The sequence below is a fragment of the Squalius cephalus genome (assembly GCF_949319135.1).
Source record: "Squalius cephalus genome assembly, chromosome: 6".
Classification (NCBI taxonomy): Eukaryota; Metazoa; Chordata; class Actinopteri; order Cypriniformes; family Leuciscidae; genus Squalius; species Squalius cephalus.
Window position 1 is genome coordinate 40,436,375 of NC_137127.1, and position 21,130 is coordinate 40,457,504.

At 38.4% G+C, this 21,130-nt stretch overlaps 1 protein-coding gene and 1 long non-coding RNA gene across 6 annotated transcripts; one reads left to right on the top strand and one right to left on the bottom strand.

The window, feature by feature from the left end:
• Positions 1-122: 122 nt before the first annotated feature.
• On the top strand, positions 123-13,423 carry LOC307160382. Of its 3 annotated transcripts, XR_013821536.1 has the most exons (5): positions 123-196; positions 2,420-2,620; positions 8,778-8,848; positions 11,702-11,769; positions 11,870-13,423. It is a non-coding gene; the product is annotated as an uncharacterized lncRNA (long non-coding RNA). The 3 variants fall into 3 exon arrangements; XR_013821534.1 differs by having other exon boundaries at positions 11,669-13,423; XR_013821535.1 differs by having other exon boundaries at positions 11,702-13,423.
• zbtb38 (zinc finger and BTB domain containing 38) lies at positions 4,120-20,004 on the bottom strand. 3 transcript variants are annotated; one of them, XM_079874340.1, is made up of 3 exons: positions 19,687-20,004; positions 19,125-19,259; positions 4,120-8,483 (listed from the first exon to the last, which is right to left on the bottom strand). In XM_079874340.1, the coding sequence occupies exons 2-3, from the start codon at positions 19,242-19,244 to the stop codon at positions 4,806-4,808; spliced, it is 3,798 nt and encodes a 1,265-aa protein (XP_079730466.1). In that variant the 5' UTR covers positions 19,245-19,259; positions 19,687-20,004; the 3' UTR covers positions 4,120-4,805. The 3 variants fall into 3 exon arrangements, with proteins under 3 accessions (XP_079730466.1, XP_079730467.1, XP_079730468.1); XM_079874341.1 differs by lacking the exons at positions 19,125-19,259; positions 19,687-20,004 and adding exons at positions 13,446-13,504; positions 13,684-17,906; XM_079874342.1 differs by lacking the exons at positions 19,125-19,259; positions 19,687-20,004 and adding an exon at positions 13,684-17,906.
• Positions 20,005-21,130: the final 1,126 nt, after the last annotated feature.

Here is a 21,130-nt window from a genome sequence, read left to right on the forward strand (position 1 = left end):
CAAAACAAACGGAAGCCCTAGTGGAGGACGAGCGACAAAGCAGATGGACGGGGCCCTCGGAAGAAACCCAGTTAGTTGTGTTTTAAAACTTAGTTGTCTACTGAGAGAGCATATTTTGGCGTTCTAGGGACTTACCATACCCTAAATTACTAACAAGATACACCGCTCACTAGGTTTTGAAGCAGCCACTGTGCGGGTAGGTTGGAAAGCAGTACAAATCTGCTAGGTTTGCATTTAAGGTTGATAGACTTTGTCTGACCTAAAAAGGACTTTTAAGATATAATGCCACAAAATCACTTGAAAAACACACAATCTTTAATATTAGTATTAAATACTAATACATACAACTTTGCTAAGTGAATCACTGGTATGTATTGTTTTTGGTTAGTTTTTTACTTTTGACTCCCTTTTTACTTGACTGGGTGTAATAATAATATAAAATTATGTCATACATAAATAATTATATTCTAATATTATTATATTATTGCCATTAATGAGACTATGGACTCATTTCACAGGCTGATCACGCTGAAATTTTGACATCTTTCTTGTTTGATCTTGACAATCAGACAAGATCAGACATTCCAAATCTGTTAATGTGAAAATCATCTTTTAGGCTACACCATTTAAACGTAGCCAGTCACCAAAGGAGCACAGCAATGTAGGCCGAATTACATATTTTAACGTTGTTTTTGATTTCTTAACTCATCAAGCCCGACCACTGTCAGGGTCTCTAAAGATCCTCTGGATGATGGCTATCAGTAGTATCTTGAATTTTTGTTTGTGCTCAGAATTATTTTTATTATTTGCTCAATTTATTTCTTTATAGAATATTTGTTAGTATATATATATATATATATATATATATATATATATATATATATATTAGTAGTGTGTACTGTGTATAATATTTTTTATATATATATAAATGCACACATTTGCATGTATATATTCAAGAAAAATGTGTTTTATATATAAAATATAATACTATATGCAAATATTTATTAAATATATACATGCATATGTGTGTATTTATATATACAAAATAATCATACACAGTAAAGTATATTATGTAATTGTAAATGTGCACATAAATTAAGTAAACACAAACTTTTATTTTGGATGAGATTTATCGCTGCCCAACACACACACACACACACACACACACACACACATATATATATATATATATATATATATATATATATATATATATATATATATATATATATATATATATATATATATATATACAGTGCAATGCATAAGTGAATACACCCATGCTAAAGTTGACTAAAAAGAGGAATAAAAAATCATATTTTGGAAATTGAACTTAATGCCTTAATTTAAAAAATTAGGAAAAATCCAACCTTTAAGGACACCAATTTTCTTTGTGAATGAATAATGTATCGTAAATAAATAAATGTTCTTCCTTAAAATACATGGTGCATAAGTGAGTACACCCCTATGTTAAATTCCCATAGAGGCAGGCAGATTTTTATTTTTAAGTATTTTTTTTTAGGATACTATGCATCCTGATAAAGTTCCCTTGGCCTTTGGAATTAAAATAGCCCCACATCATCACATAGCCTTCACCATACCTAGAGATTGGCATGGTTTTATTTCAGTTAGCCTAAAAGCTAGTTTGATTTGCATTGAGAGATGATCTTATGGAAAGTACCACATGCCAATCTCTAGGTATGGTGAAGGCTATGTGATGATGTGGGGCTATTTTAATTCCAAAGGCCAAGGGAACTTTATCAGGATGCATAGTATCCTAAAAATTTTTTTTTAAAAATACTTAAAAATAAAAATCTGCCTGCCTCTATGGGAATTTAACATAGGGGTGTACTCACTTATGCACCCTGTATTTTAAGGAAGAACATTTATTTATTTACGATACATTTTTCATTCACAAAGAAAATTGGTGTCCTTAAAGGTTGGATTTTTCCTAATTTTTTAAATTAAGGCATTAAGTTCAATTTCCAAAATATGATTTTTTATTCCTCTTTTTAGTCAACTTTAGCATGGGTGTATTCACTTATGCATTGCACTGTATATATATATATATATAAATTAAATGCAAATTTATGATGTGTTGCACCTTTATCAATGACTTGTCAGTTGGATGTATTAGGGCTTGTGCTATTGTAAAAGTATTGTGTTGAAAACAAAATAAAAGTCCTTTGTAACATGTTTATGTCGGTTAGATAGGATACAGCCCAATATTTGAGTAGACTGGCAGATGTTTTTTTTTTTTTTTATGGATTAGGCATGCAAAACATATAAGTAGCTGATAGGCTGTCTGGATAAGTTTTTGAAAAATGTAAAACAACGTTCTGGTACAGATGAATAAAATACCAGACATTCCCCAATGACCTGGAATGAATGAAAACCTTCACATATATTTTACTGATAGGCTTTCTGTCTTGGGCACAAACCTGCTACCAGATCTCAGCATATCTCCAAGAGTGGAGCCGGTGGCGGAGAGTTCAGAACATCTGCCACTGGTGTCACGTGGGCCGAGACGGGACACTGAATGCCGCATTGTGTGTGGAGGACTGACAGAGAAACGGGAATGAGCTTCTCAGATGGGTCAGCATGGAAGGCCAAAGACAGAGTGAGAGAGACAATCTGAATGAATAAACAGAGTTCCCACTAACAAGTCTGCAGTTTCAGGAGGAAGAGGAGCTCTGGGTTCTGTTTCACTCATTTTCTTTCTCTCTCTCTCTCTCTCTCTCTCTCTCTCTCTCTGTCAACATCTCCATGTTTTTTCAGTTTATTTGTATAATGGATTCTAAAGATATGACATTAGGAAATGTGATGAAATATGTTCCAATTGTACAAAACTGACATTTGATATTTTATTACTGGCAGGAAACTCAGCCAACATTACAATAGACCTTAGTCAAGGGTAAATGCCACTTTAATGCGCCACAATTGAAAACAAGGCTATAGATTGTTTAATGTGTTGAACTATTGGGTACCCTTTTATTTAAAGGTGCACTATGCAGGATTTTTAAAGAAGAAAAAGTATAGACTACTAGAAGTGTGTGGTGGTCTACAGAGACACTGTCCTGTGCCTGTATTTTCTTTTTTTGAATTCCTGTGGACGTTTCTGAGCTGCACCTTTGGCCAGTGCATGTATAGCTCCAGCAAATGATGACGTACGGCACAGGTGAGGGCGGGACATTGTAGTCTGTCTTGGGAAGCTCCTCTAAATTCTCCTGTCTCGACCCAAAAACAATTCGCTAATGTTGTTATTGGCTTAATTATGCATTGTAATTATGTTTTTACGAAACGTAATTGTTGTTTATTAGCAAACTAGGCTGAAGATAGCTCACAAATTACAGCCAGTCACCTAACTATTGGCGTAACTTCTTATATACATAAAAAATATAAACATAAATGCTATTAATGCATGATAAACAAATAGCTCATCTTTCATCTGCCCGTTCCCAGTTTCTTGAGTCAGTTGGGATGCGTGTGCAACTGATATGATGTCCAAGGAGAGGCAAACAGTAACTAAAAATCCTGCATAGTGCACATTTAATATTCAGCGAAGAAAACATGAATCTCTCCAAAATATTTCCAGTTGTCAAAAAAACTTAAGATAGTATTGTCATATAGTGCAGAAAATAAAATTAACCATTTGTACAAATGATTAATTAAAAAAAAAACTCTGAATACATCCTATTGCATGCACTGTTCGTCTATCCCACAGCCTCGTTTTCATTTGCTAAATGTAGGCCTGGTTTCACAGACAGGGCTTAGAGTAAGCCAGGATTAGGCCTTAGTTCAATTAGGACATTTAAGTAGCTTTTATAAATGTGCCTGAGAAAAAAACATTACTGGTGTGCATCTTGAGATAAAACAATATTTTAAGATATGTCTTTGTAAGTTGCTTTTAGATAAAACAGTACAAACATGCATTTTAGTCTGAGGCCAGGCTTAAGCCTGGTGTGTGAAACCAGGGGATAATGTGATAAAACATTTATTAAATTTCATTACTGTAGCTAACATTATTACATTGTCCAACTTTACAACAATTTTAACAAGATATTGAGTTATAGGCCACTTAACATGATTTGTGTTATGTGTTATTTTTTTATTTAATGATTTGTTGTAAGTATTCCACAAAATTAAACACAATTTTATAAATGAAAGGTAAAACTTTTGGTATATTCAGGAAAATAATTTGTAGCATTTATCAGCAGAGTTATTAATGCATTTGTGTGCAACAAATAGACTGAAATGGTGGTAATGGTGTTATGTTACAATAAAAGTACAATCACTCGCAGTTATCTTTACTGTAAGGTGCTGCTAGCTGTTCACTTTACTTAATGCATAGAATATAACACAATGAGCAATGAAATAGTGAAGATCCACCTGTCTTAGACAAATAAAAACGTATAAAAATAAAACCACTTTTTTTTCTCATAAAAAAACGTGGAAAACTACCAATAGTATTTCATGTGAACGACCAAAAATACTCTATATTTACATCAGAAGTTCTCTTGAAGACAGTCACTACGCTAACCTCCTCATACTTTCTTGTGCGTTTTTCCCCCATTTTTCAAACGTTGTAAGGCCTGCCTTGTCACTTACGTCATTATTCTATGTGACATCAGCAGGAGATGCATTTCCTTCCTGTCGTGGGTGTGAAAACGAGGTTCCTCTTTACAGAAATGCCGCTCTGACATGAGCAACTGTAGGCTGTTGGGAAGTTCCTTTGGTTACAGGCATTCTTGGCTGACAGATTGGACTGAGTCAGCACTTTACTTGGTTGTACCTGTGTTGGCAGGTCAATCCTGTTGGCCCCATGTCACAGAGTCCTGTGTGTGCCCCTCAAATCCAAATCCTTTAGAACGTTCCAAAATGCTTTTTTTCTTGGACTTCTTCCTCTTTATCTCTGAAGGAAGGGGAGTGAAAGACCTGCCATCTGCTACATAAGGAAATGACAAAGACGTTTTCTTGTAGACACTGGTGATTGTAGGGTAATTCCCCTCAGAATCTATGTCCATAGGTTCCCCCATCTTTGGCTTGATCTCTGAGCAGGTATACATGCTTTCCCAAGGCTCAGGTTTGATCTGTCCTTTGCGCTCATTAGAAAAGGAACTGGATATTTTACATGTCCTGTCTGGATCTTCTCCAACTTCTGACTTGAAGTGCTTGCTCTCGTGCACACTCAACAGCACTGCTGATTTGCATACCTTTGAGCAATATCTGCAATTGTGTCCTCTATCTGACTTTTCTAGGTGCTTTTTCTCGTGACTTTTCTTAGTTGCAAGGTAAAGGAACCGCTGTGGGCAGTAAGAACATCTGTAACGTTTTTCCATGCTCAGACTGTGGGATGCCACATCCGAGCTGAAACAGGAGCCATCCTCAGTGCAGCTCTTGCAGATAAAGTCACTACTATCCTCTGCAGTGGGCCCAGCTGTGCTGGATTCAGGGGGACTTTGTTTACCACATATTCTGCAGCGTGGCTGATGGCAGCTGATGATGTGCATGCTGAGGGAGGTCTGGCTAGAGAAAGAGCTCTCACAGCTGTGGCAGGAGAAAGCTTCCTTTTGGCTGCTAAGCCTTGGCTCCCTCCTGACCCCATAGTTGTCTGCTGAGATCCTCTCATCTGGACAGAATGGTGTCTCTCTGAAGTCTTCGTTGGCTTCAGGTGACAATGGTCTCGTGTAGCATCTCACATGTTTCATCCTTGTTCGTTTGCGTTTCAGTTTCTTACCCCTCTTTTTAGGTTTATATGAGTAATAGGGTCGCCATAGTTTGTCGGTTTCAGGATCATTTGGGTCATCATATGACTCATTTTTTGTGACTGATGTTGTGACTTCTGTTCTCAGTCGCAGACTTGGACTTCCAATACTCTCCTCTGCAGGGCTATTTTGACCTATGCCCTCTTGTCTCCAGCTTTTCCTTTTCCTCTTTTTTGGAAATAGCTTTGAGCCTTTTATTTTTCGTCGAACAATTGCCTCGTTGCCAATCTTCACTGTTATTTGGCAGAGGGGAAGGACTTGGTTGTCAACGGATGGGCCTGGACATGCAGGCTTAGCAATGTACGTTTCTGTCTTTCCACTAGGTGGCTGATCCGGTGTTATGCTCTCGGGTCTTGCTTGTAGCAGCTGATTAGCCATGTCCTCAATGGTTTGTGCTGCTGCTGACAGTTCACTCAGCCTGCTCAACCCTTCGAAGGAGCAGACAGGTGGTATGTTGAGGAATGGAAGCATGTCTGTGCTGTTTTCTGTGTTTTTCTCTGTTGATGAATCTCTGTCGCTTCCATTTGTAATGAGAGGGGTCCCTTTGTTTTTCTCTATCACTTGTGAAGAATCTGTAAATCTGTGGCTGAAGAGCGGTGTCCCTTTGCCATCAAATCCAGACTGTTTCTTGAAATCAGTGGAGAGGTGTTTTGAAGGATGGTCTATCTCAGATGACATAGGAAATCCTATGTTTTGGTCACACGGTTTCTCAAAGCTGATGCGAGGAGTTTCTGATGCCATCATTTTTGGAGTGGCCATGAATGTCACTGGCATTGAAAATAATGACTGACCATTAACAGCATCTGAATTAGTTGTAGGTACTGCACAGTCAAAAAGTGTGTGGGGGGAACAGCTGCCCAGTGGTTCACTGTAAGACTCATCATTGCCCTCGAACCCTTCAGAGTATGTCTGACTGTATGACTTATAACGTTTCTTTCTAAACTTCATTGGGAGAAGCCTGTAGAGCTTTATGGGGTAGACACTACCCTTGAATCCACCATTTGCTGATTTTTTATTGACAGCCAGCTGTGGATCGATGCCATGAAAGGACTTCTGGTGATTCTTGAGGATGTAATACGTCAAGAAGGTCTCCAAGCAGAAGATGCACTGGTACCGGCGTTCCCCAGTATGCCAAATCTCGTGCTTTGTGCGGTACTCAGCCAGAGCGAAAACTTTGTTGCAGTAGTGACAAGGATAGGCTCTATGCCATGAGTGTACATTCTCATGTCTTTTTAGGCTGGAAATGGTCACATAAGCCCGTTTGCATACAGAACATTTATATGTCCTTGAAGTGCTACTTGTTTTTAAGGTCCCATTAACTTGATCCTGAGACAGCTCAGGGGGACTAGTCAATGTGGGGTCTAAACTTAAAGGGATATGGAGATCTAGTGGAGGTGAAGAGAGTTGCGTTGTATTTTCATTAGGTGTACCATTAGAGACTGGGACTCTCAAAGAGTCTTTATTATTTGTCTCTAACTCAGATGGACCTTTTAGAGATTTCACACAAACCTGCTCATGATTGCGCAATCTTTTCAGATGCATAAACTTTTTATGGCAGTACTTGCAAAACAAATGACTGACAAATCTTTTGTGTATTTGCATGTGGATGGTGAGAAGCGTAGAGTCATTAAATGTTTCAGGGCATTGCTGGCAGCAGAAGGCGGGGACACTGGGTGTATTCTGAGGACTGAGGCAGGGTGGCTCTGCATCCTGAGAGGGTGTAACGTCAAGTGGTGGCAAGAGATCAAGGCTGGAATGTATCACTGGTGCTGCATCTGAGGATAACGGGGAGGAAGATAATGGTGCAACAGTAGCATTTTCCACTGCAGATGTGCCAGTAATAGTGGGCATAGTTGCACCTGGCTCAATTGAGAGAGACGGAATACCGTTACCATGTATACGACGCTTCTTTATAGGTCCAAGTCTATTGCTAACCACAGGCTTAGCTGGAGGTACGGCAGGCATGATTGTTCCGTTATCGTTCTCCTGGCCAACCTCTTTAGATTCTTGCCCCTGGCTCACTGCATACGAGTGCTCTGTTAGAGCATGGGCAGGCTCACTCTCTGTGGGTGATATGCTTGTATCTTGGGAGCTGGAAGGAGAATGCCCTTCCTCAATAACTTTGTTACGGTGATCCAGTGTAGAGAATGGGTTGTTTACTGCCCCAACCTCAGTAATGGAGAAAGCATTGGTGATCCTTGGGCCCTTGGAGCAGTCTAACTCCTCAGGCTTGAGTGTCTCTTTTTTCAGTGTGCATGTGTCTGCCAACTTTGACTGACTGTTTGATCTTCCGCAGCTTGCAGAGGCTTTACCTTGCAAGAGACCAGAGCTCTGCCTTTCAAAGTCAAGCAATTTCTCCAGAAAGGGAATTCCTAAACGCTTTCCAGCTGCCACCAGAGACCTGCTGTCCTCTGTACTACTTGACTCCACTCTGGCATTGTAGATGAAGTTTAGAATGCTAGCAAAGACCTCAGATTTTAGGTCTGTTAACTCCAGCACCTGGCTGGATGTGTAGACATCAGGCGTTTTGAAAGCATTACGAAAATATCCACTTGTGGCAGCCAGTATGTTGCGGTGAGCGCGGAATTTGACATCCTCCACAACGATTATTACATCACAGAATAGGCCTTGAGAACGCTGTTCATTAAGATGACTGAGGACAGTTTGGGGGTGGGAATTGTCCACCAGACCAAGAGTGCTGGGGTTGACCACAGTCATCTGCAGAGAAGAGACAGAAAGTAAAAAAAAAAAAAAACACACAAAAAACAATCTTTTAAATCTGTGAAAATTATGGCTACTTTGAGATAACAGCATATGACCTTTGTTTTTACCGGGGGTGGGGAAAGGAAAAATAACTGGATGAGGTATTCAACGTACTTAATGAACAAGTCACTGTTCACAGATCATCACTGATCAAGCCACTAAATTTAGCCTAGGCTGAATGACTGCTCCCAAAAATGAAAATTCATTTTCTTGCTGTGCAGAAACTATGACTTTTTTTTTCTATGGCAGACCACAAAAGAAGAAACTCCTTTGTGTTCCACAGAAGAGGGAAATACCTACAGGTTTGGAATAACATGTGGGTGAGTAAATGGTGACATAATATTTTTTTGGGAAGGTGAACCATCTCTTTAAATGTTAAACAAATATAAATTTTTGTGTATTGGTTTAACGTGACATTTAACCATTACTTAAAAAAAAGCAGAAAGGAGACATTTTAAACCACATAATGAGAAGTGTAATTATTTGTTGACTATTATAAGATTAGATTTGTAATTTAATCACATCAAACCACTAGATGGCAGCATGACTCAACTCATAAACTCAACGCCACTTGGTTCACTAGCATGTCTATTAAACAGTAATCAAGTGAAGCTAGTACATAATGTACAGTGGTAAGCAGATGCAGATGCAGTTACCTTATAACCAAAACTGTAATGTATGCAGTTCTTATACCCAAATATTCATAATGACCACATCAGTTATATAGTGCAAAGACATATGATGTTGTTTTGATGCAGGGAAATGAGGTGAAAGCTAGCAGAGATTTATTATTGAGGATGTTTGCACACTGCCATAACAGTCTTTATTCTACCATATTTTGTGCTCAAGATTACAGAATACAGAAGCATACTTTGTGCAAGGTAAGTACACATACATAGAACATAAAACAGAAGTAATTGCACAGAAAAACAAAGAAATGCACATGAAGAACTGCAACAATTTGCATAAATAGGTTACAATCCTTAAAAAAATAAAAGTATTATTTAATATTTAAATAAATATTTTGCCACTGACCTATGCACTTCCATCTCCATTTGGCATTTAATTTTAGGACAGCTTAGTTCACTGGATAATGAAGGATAAGAATGGTGACTTATTGCTCATCAATGCTCTTTGCATTAATGCATGTGTTGAAAGCCACACTATCCCATTATCTGCTGGAGGAAGTGAGAAAGAATCCATGGCTTGGAAAGTGCTGTCCTCTAACGGGCACTTCCACAAAGTAAAATATATTACTCAAAATCAAGTTATAATTAATGAATTGCTGGCAGGGCCGCATTATACAAAATGGGAAACATCAACTGTAACCCAGAACTCCAAGCATTAGGGGGCACGGGAACAGGTGAAGCTAAATTAAACTAATGGACTGTTTGTCAGTGGCATGTCTGCTGTGCTTCTATTGACAATGGCTCTTTGGTAACATATTGCCACGTATGGTTCTCTCAATGGAAATTATCCCAGGGGCACTAGGAGATAAGTTTACCTGGCCTAACTCATGATTATTAAAGTTTATGCTGATGCTGCTTAACCTTCACAGAGCGCTCATCTATGTGACCAAATTATTATTAATAAGACAGATAAGGTTGCTTTAGCCGTGGGGAGGCTTAACTAGGCCCTTACTGCTGTAATGAGAAGACTTTTGCCACCTGATAGGCCAGATCCTAAAGGCTTATATTGTGATTGTTTTTCAGTGTTATTTCACCTTCACGTTTCTGTATGTTCCTGAACAGATTGCTCTTTCCGATACTCTACTCATAAATTAAAATTTTGTCTTCATTTACCCAAACCTGTTGCAAACCTGTACGACTTTTTCTTCTGCTGAACACAAAAGATGATGAAAACGTTAGGAACCAAACAACATTGGAGACCATTGACTTCCAGTATATGGAGAGAAAAAAAAACACTTCTCACATTTCTCAAAAATATCTTCTTTTATGTTCTACACATGAAATTAAGTCATACTCAGGTTTTGAACAACACGAAGATGAGTAAATGTTTTTATTTTGGGGTGGAGTATCCCTTTAAAGCAAAGAATACAGAAAACAAAAATCCAAAAACAATACATAACATGATCTGTTTTGACTTGAAAAAATTATGAAAAAAAAAATATATTTTATATATATATATAAAAATACAGATAAATAATTCTGGATATAGGCCTAAATGAATCATAGTTTTAAGTTATATCCTGGACGTAGGTTGTGTATAATTGCACCTCTGTCACACAAGATAGCTTCGAGCTATTATATTTTGAAATAAATATACCTAAAAAAAATATACCTACAAAATCTTCTACCTATAATAACATCTTGTACTTTTTGGCTATGTCTGCAGACTTGAATACATAACATGCCATAATTATGATTTCCTTACTCTGACGCAAGATCTTACCAAGTGCACTTGAAGGCAACAGCAGACCAGGCAAACACAGGAGCAATATACAGAACACACAAGAACTAATGAGGGAGCAAAACACAGCTGAACACAATTAGGTCATACATTTGACAGAGACTAAAGACTCGCAAGAACAAGACGATTTCAAAATGGAAGTCATGGATAAGCAAAAACAAGACATTAATAAACAACACAAAATCCCTAAGAATAATAACAGATGTGTCTTGTATTGAGTGTTTGTACATTATGTATAAGCAGTAGCCTACCTTGGAGTTTTTTTTCCAACTTCAATTTTCATAATATTTCAGGAAAAAACGTTTTAATATTGTATAATATAATGAGAAAATGCATTTTATTTAATTAATTATTTACTTATTTATATGCCAGCTGTCAGAGAGTGGGAAGATGAAATATAAAGAGTGAAAAAGGGACAGCTGCAACCAGATGTAACAGGGAAAGGTGGCAAATACTGCATTAAAATGCAATCTACAGAGATCAGCCGGCCCTGGCAGATATAGATGTATGTGGCACAACACAAGCACTTCAAGTAAATTACAGTAAAAGAGCTAAACAGTGTGTTATAGTGTACATAAACAATAAATATGAAAATTTATTAAAAATAAATACAAGCATTAATTTATCACTGTACCTAACATATTTAATTCATGAATCATTAATTTTAATTGACTTTAATGTATTTGTCTTTAATGCATGTGTCTGAAAAGGTTTTTGTCCTTCATTTTCTGTCAACGACCCAGTGAATGACACTCGTTTGACTCATTAGTTGGCTAAACTACATAGCGGAATAATGAGGAAATGAACAAACGTCAGATTCTCCATCTCCCTGCTGGTAGAGGAGCATAAAAGCTTTTGAATATCCATCCTAGCAAACTGACCTATTTCTGCTTCTCACTATCTATTTCCAGTTCAACTGCTCCCCACGAGGAAGAGTGACCTGCCACTGCAAAGTGGAAATATGGCAGATGCAGCAACACTCATGGCCAAACATATTGTTTGGAGGCACAAAGCTCAAAGTGAATACAGTTTTTCATATGGATTGTTTACGTCTTTTGTCTCTAATTTGCACTATTTTCTCCTTTCTTGCTCTTTTTGTGTACGAGGCCCTAGTTTTGTCTATGTGACGGTGATGGAATGTCCAAATCACATTGTTCTTTAAATGAATGACTGTAATGTGTAGTTTTTAGGCATTTACTTGTGTGGGAGCCTAAAATGAAACACTTGGGCGTCAAATGACCTTTTTATTTGCCAAATTGCAGAATTGCTTTTTAGACACTTGCGCAGATGACAGTCATTGCTAACTTTGCATTTTCTGTATGCTCCCCATCAAGTAAAAAAAGATTACGCTTTGCCATTGTTAGTAGATTAGTTTCCATTGGAGCACTTGTAGTAAACTGACCATGTTCTAGTACGTACACGGACTAGATGCTCTGCAATGTGCATGCGTTCTTTTTTCAGTAATGTACATGATTCTGGCGAGAAGGTAAAGTTTTTCGTGCCTCTGTTGAGAGGTTTTTTTCTTTCAACAGAGCAGCCATTTTGAAACCACGACAAAAAGCATCTTGGTATAAAGTAAAATGGCTGCCTGTAAATGTTCTATTAGACTGTAGAGGTCGATCTTGTTTGGGCTAACAATTTTGGATTTTAGAATCTAAATTCTGAGACATTAATATTACATATTAAAATGACTGACAAGCAAAGCCATGGTCAGAGCTCAGTTTCTGAACAGACAAACTAGTTTAGAAGATCATTTCCTCAGGCTGTTCTGTGGTCGCCCTGATGCATTATGCTTTACTCATAAAGAGAAAGGAAATAACAGAACCACAAAGAAGACATATCTGCCTCTGATCATCAAAAACATGACACAGCAGTATTACTCAGCCTGTACCTTTACTCTGCATTAAACAACACAGTCTGGAAGTAACGTCATGCCAGCTTTTATTGCTATGCTGCAGCTGAGGATCTATTTTGATCTGGACTGTTTGTGATTGCACTGAGCGGGAGAGACAGACCTCTCTTAATCGCTGGGAAAACATCCGCCTGCTCCCTGTCTGACAGGCCTCCGTTGTCACGGCAACATGCTGTGGCGCAGCACTTATTGGGATTTGTATGAATGGCGGCTGAGCAGGCAGTTGTGCTTTCTGTCCAGAGAAAAACGGTTCATTCTTACAGACTGCGCCATGTTGGGAAGCCCCGGTAGCATTTAGCTGCGGACAATGGCCTGGGATCACCATTATCTGCATTGGTGTGTGAGTTCAGTGGACTAGTACGCAGTCAAAATCACATCCCCTAGGCTCGAAGACCTGGATGCCAATGCGAATTTGAGTTGAAGGGCCCTTTTACATTAAAAAACCAAACATTTAGGCTCGCTATTTGTTGCTTGGGCCGTTAAAGGTTTCTTCAACATTCAGGCATTTTATATAGGCGTAAAATACATTTGTTGTCCGTGGATGTATCACCTGCCACACCCTTAACGTGACTTACCATACCGGATAAGCGAAATGGAGGAAAAATAAAAATCCCCCACCTTCCCTCAAACCGTTCTGTACAAAATAAGAGAAACATTTGCCTATGAGTATGAAATGTCCAGTCAAATTAAGAGCGAAAACATTAGCTTTCATTCTTACAGATAAAACCACACAAGTCCTCATGCGCTGCTCTGTAAAAAAGCGCTCGACTATGTCTGTTTGAAACTGTAGGGGGAAAAGCATGCTGAACGTACCTTTATTTCAGTTAATCAGAGAAAGCGCTTCAGTGGATGGAGAGCGGAAAACATCGCTCACGCCTTCCTCTACAGTTCCTGCGATCCACTGATGGCTGGAAAAAGAGGTTTCGTTTGCAGGCGAAAGTGTTACAGCTTTTTTTTTTAGATTCAACTCGTCGCTTGCTGCTCTCTGCTGCGATCGCAGTCTCTCCTATAAGTCTATCCTGCTCGCTCTCTCTCTCTCTCTCACTCTCACACTCTCTCTCTTTTTCGTTCACCCTAGTCCCAGTGCCCTCTCTGCATGAGACACCCAGTCCAGAGGTGGCAGGGGGCATCAGTCTGCTCCACTGCACCCTGCTATAGGTCTCGTTCCTTCCGTTCGCTCGCTAGCTGGCCACCAGGGTCTATTCGCCCACTGTGGAGTTTATAAATAGTCGGGCAGGGCAGCTCCACTGCTGTCTGTGCATTATTAGCAGCGGATAAGAGATGCGGCGTGCTAGCAAGGACTGCAACTTCATTAACCACTGCAAAAGGGCAGCCGGAACGAGAGAGCGCGGAAAAAACGGATCAGCACACGTTAATGTGTGAGAAACACTCGCATGCCGTGCATGTGAGGAGGATGCAACAATGCAACCACCGGTGTCAAAACAAAAATGGCACCTGGCGTGAGGCAGAGTCTGACATTTTCCATCACGTAGAATAAATAACGGCGGTCTGGTTGCTGCTATTTTAGATGAGCCTCGCTGCCCCCACCCCTCCAAAAAAAGATCATGAACAGCGATGCTTTTTGATGCACAGGCACACACGTTTGTGTTCTCTGCCTGTCCCTCGCCCACCTTATGAAACATGCTTTTCTCTGGTCCGGAATGTGTTTCTGCACATCTGAACGTGGCTGTTTGCTGTTGTGGCTAAGCTGTACCGCTATCAGTGCTGCAACATTTTTATATGTGCATCTTTGTGGAGGTGGTGGGTGGGTGTGAGAGAAAGAAAATGAGCAAGAGAGAGAGACGGCACAGTCTGCTTCTCAAACGCTCATTTCTGAAATCAAACAGAAGGAGGGCGAGCAGCCGAGGAGAAAGAGAGGATGAGAGAGCGCATGAGTAAGCAGAAATGGTGATTTGAGACAAGGTGAGGATGAAGGAACATGGCAGGCAACTAGAGAGGGGTTTCAGCGAAAGGTTGAAAAAACGCTGTGGACAGAGAGTGAGTGAGTGCGCAAGAGCTCTGAAGAGAGAACGAGAGCTCGGTAGAAAGTGGAAAGGTGGTGGGGACTGTGGGATCACCTTCAACATGGCTGCTGATTGATGCAAAGGGATGCGGCTGTTCTGCAGAGAACACGAGAGAGGGAGGAGATGGGAGGGAGAGAATGGGAGAAAATGGACAGGGAAAAATAGGAGGAGCAACTTCAAATTCCATCTGCAGGTTATTAAATTTTATAGCCCAAACTGGGTATGTCTTTATTCAGGGTGAGGACTGCAAATAAATACTGCACACAAATTCTTTGAATACTTATGGCTATTCGATTTTTTATGCTTTTTTTCTTATAATATTTTTTTTCCTTATTTTCCAACATATTCTAATCACACTAATATATTATAAAAAAAAAAATTCTAAACAAAAATATTGAATGCCCTAGTGTATATTCTACCCAGTTATCAAACAGAATTTTAAATGTTCCCAAACACTATTAAACAGGAGATTATACACACTTCAACTATTTAATGTCCATAATTCAATTATAATGGACATTGAACATAAATACAATTCCTTGTAATCTGAGCTCTGAGACCACTGGTGAAAAAGCTTCTATTTTGTGTAAAGTGTAAGTTGAATTGAAAATGTTTCATATGTCTTAGTATTTATTATTCCCTCTTTTGCTGTAATGACAGCAGCACTTCAGCTGAACCTAAACCTGATGAAACTTACTTTCATTAGTGACCTAAAAATATGGAGGAATTCTATTTTTCTTAGGGTTCAATTTCTAAAGACTTTTTTAATGTTTAAATGAGAACAAAAATTCCCATAAGTGGGTGGCATCTGTAGATGGCATCATGAAAAAGGGCTTATTCCACTATATTTATGCTATATTTATTTAGTTTTCAGTCAAATAAGCTCTTGCTTACATCTGAGTTAAATGTACCAGAACTTCTTTTAAAGTCGGTGAAGTGTCTCTTTAAAGCTTGCGGAAGACCGCCTCCTTCGGCTCGCAGTGCATCATGTGAACCTAATGCCCAGATACCAGCGGTTATTTCTGGAAACAAGGCTGAGTGCTGATTACCTGGGTGCCAGGAAGACAAGCTCCTGTAACAAAGGCTGCATTCACTAGTGGCCTGGCCTGTGTTCAGCTCTTAGGTTGTTTTATAAGTGAACCACTGATGGTGAAATAAGAATCAGAAGCTAGACTGATCATTGATCTCTCCACAACCTCTCACTGTCTGCTTATACATAATTAGGAATATCCAATTTTTGGATCTTTTGAATAATTGCCGTAATATGTCTAAACAAATTTCATACATGATATCAGTGTTCCCATAGTCCTGGAAAATACTTATAATTAAAAGAAAATTGTGATTTGGACAAGTCATGGATATTTATCAACTTCGGCTACAAGATAATTGAAGTACAGTTGTAATTGAAATGATTCAACCCCCATTGCAAATCAGTTTTATTGGCAAAATGTACAGACTTTCAGCTGTTTCCAATGAACAAATAAAAATAATTGAAATATCTCAATTCAACAAATGTTTCAAGTGGTTTCCCAAAATTCAACTGAAAATGCAACTTTTAATGACTTCTGCAGTCTCAAAATTATTCAACCCTTCATCCCAAACATCTTTAGTACTTAGTAGAACACCCTTTTGCTGTTATGACCTGCTGAAAACGAGATGTATAACCAGAAACCAGCTTCTGGCAGCGTTTCTGAGAAATCTTAGCCCACTTCTCATGAGCAATGGCTTCCAGTTCAGTAATATTCTTGGGATTGCGTGCTGCAACTGCCTTCTTCAAATCCCACCAGACATTTTCTATGGGTTGACTGATGGCCACTGCAGAATCTTCCAGGATTTCTTCTGCAACCAAGCCTTGGTGGAATTTGAGGTATGCTTGGAATCATTGTCCTGTTGGAAGGTCCAATGACGCCCAAGCTTCAGCTTCCTCACTGACAGCATGATGTTTTCTCCTAGGATTTCCTGATAAATCCAATGATACTTCAATGAATCCATCTTGCCTTCGACATGCTGCAGGTGTCCAGTGGCAGAGGATGCAAAGCAGCCCCAGAGCATCACCGAGCCCCCAACATGCTTAACTGTAGACATAGTGTTCTTTTCAGCTTCATTCTTCTTCCAGACATACAGATCCAGTTTTGTTTCATCACTCCACAGAACAGAATCCAAAATATTCTGTGGCTTATTTATATGATTTTGAGCAAATTGGAGCCGACTTTTCTTGTGCTTTTGTACGTCTTGGGAGTTCTGGCATGCGTTTAGTACACGCCTTTCTGTGCAGGCTGAAAGCTCAGTGCCTGTTGCCACCAAGTCTTGCTGCGGGTCTTTTGCAGACACTTGAGGGTTTTTCTGAACCTGCCTTCTCAGAAATCTGGTTGCAGCCGTTGATAGCTTCCTTTTCTTTTCTTTTTTACCCCGTCCAGGTCTTGTAACCACTGTTCCTTTAACTTTGAACATGCAAACTATGCTTCCAACGGTGTCTCTAGGAACATTTAGTAACTTTGCTATTTATTTATTTTTTTGTTCCTTGTTTGTTAAGGGCGATGATATCTTCTCTTTTTTGGACCATTCTTTTGACTTAGCCATATTTCTAACATGCAGTCAAACATGACACTCAACAAACCTAGCCAGTTCATATATTTTAGGTGTTCTAGCTCAAGCACACATGGTGCAACTAATGAAGCCCTTGATTAGTTGCATCAGGTGTGCTTGAGACATGTTTTGCATATTTGTGCTGTTGTGATGGATTCTATTCAGGGGGTTGAATAATTTTGAGACAGCAGAAGTCATTAAAAGTTGCATTTTCAATTGAATTAGGGGAAACCACTAGAAACATTTCTTGTGTTGAGCTATTTCAATTACTGTTGTTTGATTTGTTCATTGCAAACAGCTGAAAGTCTGTAAATTTTGCCAATAAACCTGATTTGCAATGAGGGTTGAATAATTTAGATTAAAACTGTACCTATACTGAATCTACATTTTGCATGCTATATTGCAGTGAGCGTAACTGCTTTGGAACTAATAACTGGATCCAAATGGGATAAACATTACAAAGATTTTTTTTTTGTCTTATTGGACTTAAAAAGTTAATATATCTATATACAAGTAATATAAATAATTATATCTAATTATGTAAATATATTAATTTCAAGGATTGTAAAATTATATGTAAAAAATCTTTATCTGGAAAGAGAATAGAAATTCATTGGTTAAAAAGAGTGGGTCCCCTGGAATATAAAAACTCTCCATGTTAATATATATATATATATATATATATATATATATATATATATATATATATATATATATAATAAAAATAAAAATAAATAATATTATATAATAAACAATTAATACACTGTAAGAAAAACGAATAATATTTTGGCAGAAAATTACCAGTACTTTTTCCATTAAGTTTACGGACTCAAAAACCAAAAATGATGCAAAGCGTAATTAAAAATATATGTAAAACACCAGTGAGAAATCAATACAGAAAATTACCCTAACCCCTAACAAAAACTGAAAGTTTGAGACTATTACATTGTACAAGTGATTACCCTCTGGAAAAAAAAAGGTTGCAATGAATTCTTCTGCAATGCGATACCACTTCTAAATAACCCTGAGTTGTAAGGAGTTTAGTCATCACTGAGTCATAACAAGTAAGCAGTGAACCGTTAGCAAACAAGTGCTACATAGCTGAAGTACTTTTGTTCTTTGTCACTATATAATACGTCTAGCAGGCTGTGGCCCTGAAATGATCAAAGATGCTAATACATCTGAGGCCTGTCAAAGTGAGGCCTACTCTATGCTATGTAAAACCACGGTCCAAAGTGAGCTCATTGCATCAATCGTCCACTCAAGGCCAAAATGGCCTGAAGTATAACATTAAAAAGCGAAAGAAAACAAACAGAACACTAATACAAATCGTTCTGACTATCAAGATGAGGCCTAGGTCAATATGTGGGCTATTGTGTTTCGTAATGAATTATAGATGGAAACTTTGCCGCTCATGAGACAAAATGGTAGCAGGGAGCTATTCAGCTCAAATGTGAATACATCAAAGACAGACAAATGAAAATCAAACAAGAACATCACATACGTATAACCACAATAATTTTTTTGTCTTGCTGGAACAAAAGCAAAGAGGGCAGGTTACAGTTCTACATTTCCTGCTATCAAGTGACTCATTAAATTCTAACTCTTTAAATGACGCAGTAAGATTAAAATCCCTTTACCAACCTGACGTTTGTTCATTCCGCTCCTCATAATCGAGATCGTCTTTCCTCTGGTCCCTGTTGGTACGGTTAAATGTGTGCCTGTGCGAGGAACTACAGTGTTGTGCCCCCTGGTGGTCATCATGCAGAATCCCCAGTCCTGCAATTTTTAGTATGCATGTTTTTTATTATTATTTTACAATATTTTATCTTGTCACTATTAAAAAATTCCACAGTTATATAAATAATCATGTTATAGTGCAGGAAACATTTAGTTTTATGCCATTTACAAGATTATTATGTCACTATTACAGTAAGGCCCGCCTTTATTGGAATGCAATCAAGAGAAACGCACTCAAACGACTGTCTGGATGGATTCCCACAGTATATGCTCAAAACAAGCTTGCACACACAAACACACACTAATCTCGCTCATGGACACTCAATCGTCTGGCCCAAAGTGGAAAGCACAGCGTACATTTTAATGCCTCTTTTTAGTCAGCATTAATGGACAATCTCGCAGTGTGTTAGTAGAGTGAGTAAGACAGCGAAAGAGAGAGTTCTGAGTGAGCGGGGCTGATATATACCTGATCTATTCCTCCTCCTCTTCCATATTTGAGCAGCTGTAGATGTAAACAGTCTGGCCCAGGGTGAGATCAGTTTGTTCTGCCATGGTTGTGAGGAGAGCGACGGATAGAGACTCGGCAACACAGTTTCTCCTCAGGGCCAGATCAGCTGCTTTCTCTCTCAGCAGTACTTCCTTTGTGCCGTTTTGTGTGTGTGTGTGTGTGTGTGTGTTTGAATGTCAAGGCCGGCCAAAGCAGCGCCTCTCTGTTATTCTCTCAGCCCAGCAATCGTTCCACAGGCCTCTGTCAATGCTGCGTCATCAAGCTGCTGTCTTGGCCCTAGAGAGAGAGAGAGAGATGAGAGGGAGGGGTTGGAAAAGGGAGGGAGAAGCAACGGAAAGAAAAAGAGGGAAAGCTAGACTTCCTCTCAAACGGTTTTGAAACGGTTACAAGCTCTGGATAGTGGATACTATTTATCATTCTGTCAGGACAAGCACAAAATATTAATTTAATTCAGTTACTATCATTTAGTAATCTGTTATGAGTGGTGTTTGCTAAGGCAAGTATCAGTATTACTATTGTAAAAATTCTTAAGACAAGAGTCACAATTATAATACATTTAAAAAAAAGTTTATCTGAAGATAGTTTGCAGTTTCAATCAGCAAAAGTCAGCTTCAAGACTTGCCTTCAAGTCACGGCTACTTGCCACATAAGTTAATAATTAGACACGAAAAAAGAAAAAGAAAAAGTGTAGGCTATTGTGATTGTCAAAACATTTTGGTAGCCTAACTAAACATAATTGTATTAAGTTCAGTGACAGCATGGTGCAATAATTGCTATAGGCTAATGCTTTTATTATTGCTTGATACAAATTTTACAATTTCAATTTAATTCTTGTGGTTGTATTCCGATCTTGATTCAATTTCGATACGTAGTAGGTACAGTTAATTTTTCTCAAGAAAGAAAATCTCAATTAATGCTGTAAACATAGGCTACAGAGAGCCCTGTCAGCTGGTATAATTAAAGGTTAAAAATAACAACTCAAATTAAATATAGGCTATAGGCCTAATGCGGTTTTTATTAGTAGCCTACAACAACAACTTTATAATATTTTAATGATATAAGTAAAAAATATAATAAATATGTAATATAGTGCACATATTTAGCAAATGACTCATTTATACCAATACTAAATACATTATAAAATAGGCTACACATTTTTCTAGCCAACTTACGTGCTATGGTCATTTAATGGCTTCCTTGAGGTAAATGTAACCTCCATATTGACCTCTTTCCACGGTTGAAAAACACTGATTGGTCGATATTATGTATGAGGCATATACATTTCAGTAAGTTGTACTGCATCTTTCAACATACCTATTATTCATTCGTGTTTATTTACTATGAACTAGTAGGCTAGTAAAGATAGATGATCGGTTCACGTGCCGCTTGAACTGAGGCGCCA

What these genes read in the sequence shown, in the direction of transcription:
- zbtb38 (XM_079874340.1), bottom strand. Translation starts at nt 19,244, where the DNA reads ATGATGACCACCAGGGGGCACAACACTGTAGTTCCTCGCACAGGCACA. An exon ending in GCGGAATGAACAAACGTCAG is followed by an intron (nt 8,484 to 19,124) that starts GTTGGTAAAGGG and finishes TCTTCTCTGCAG; the next exon opens with ATGACTGTGGTCAACCCCAG.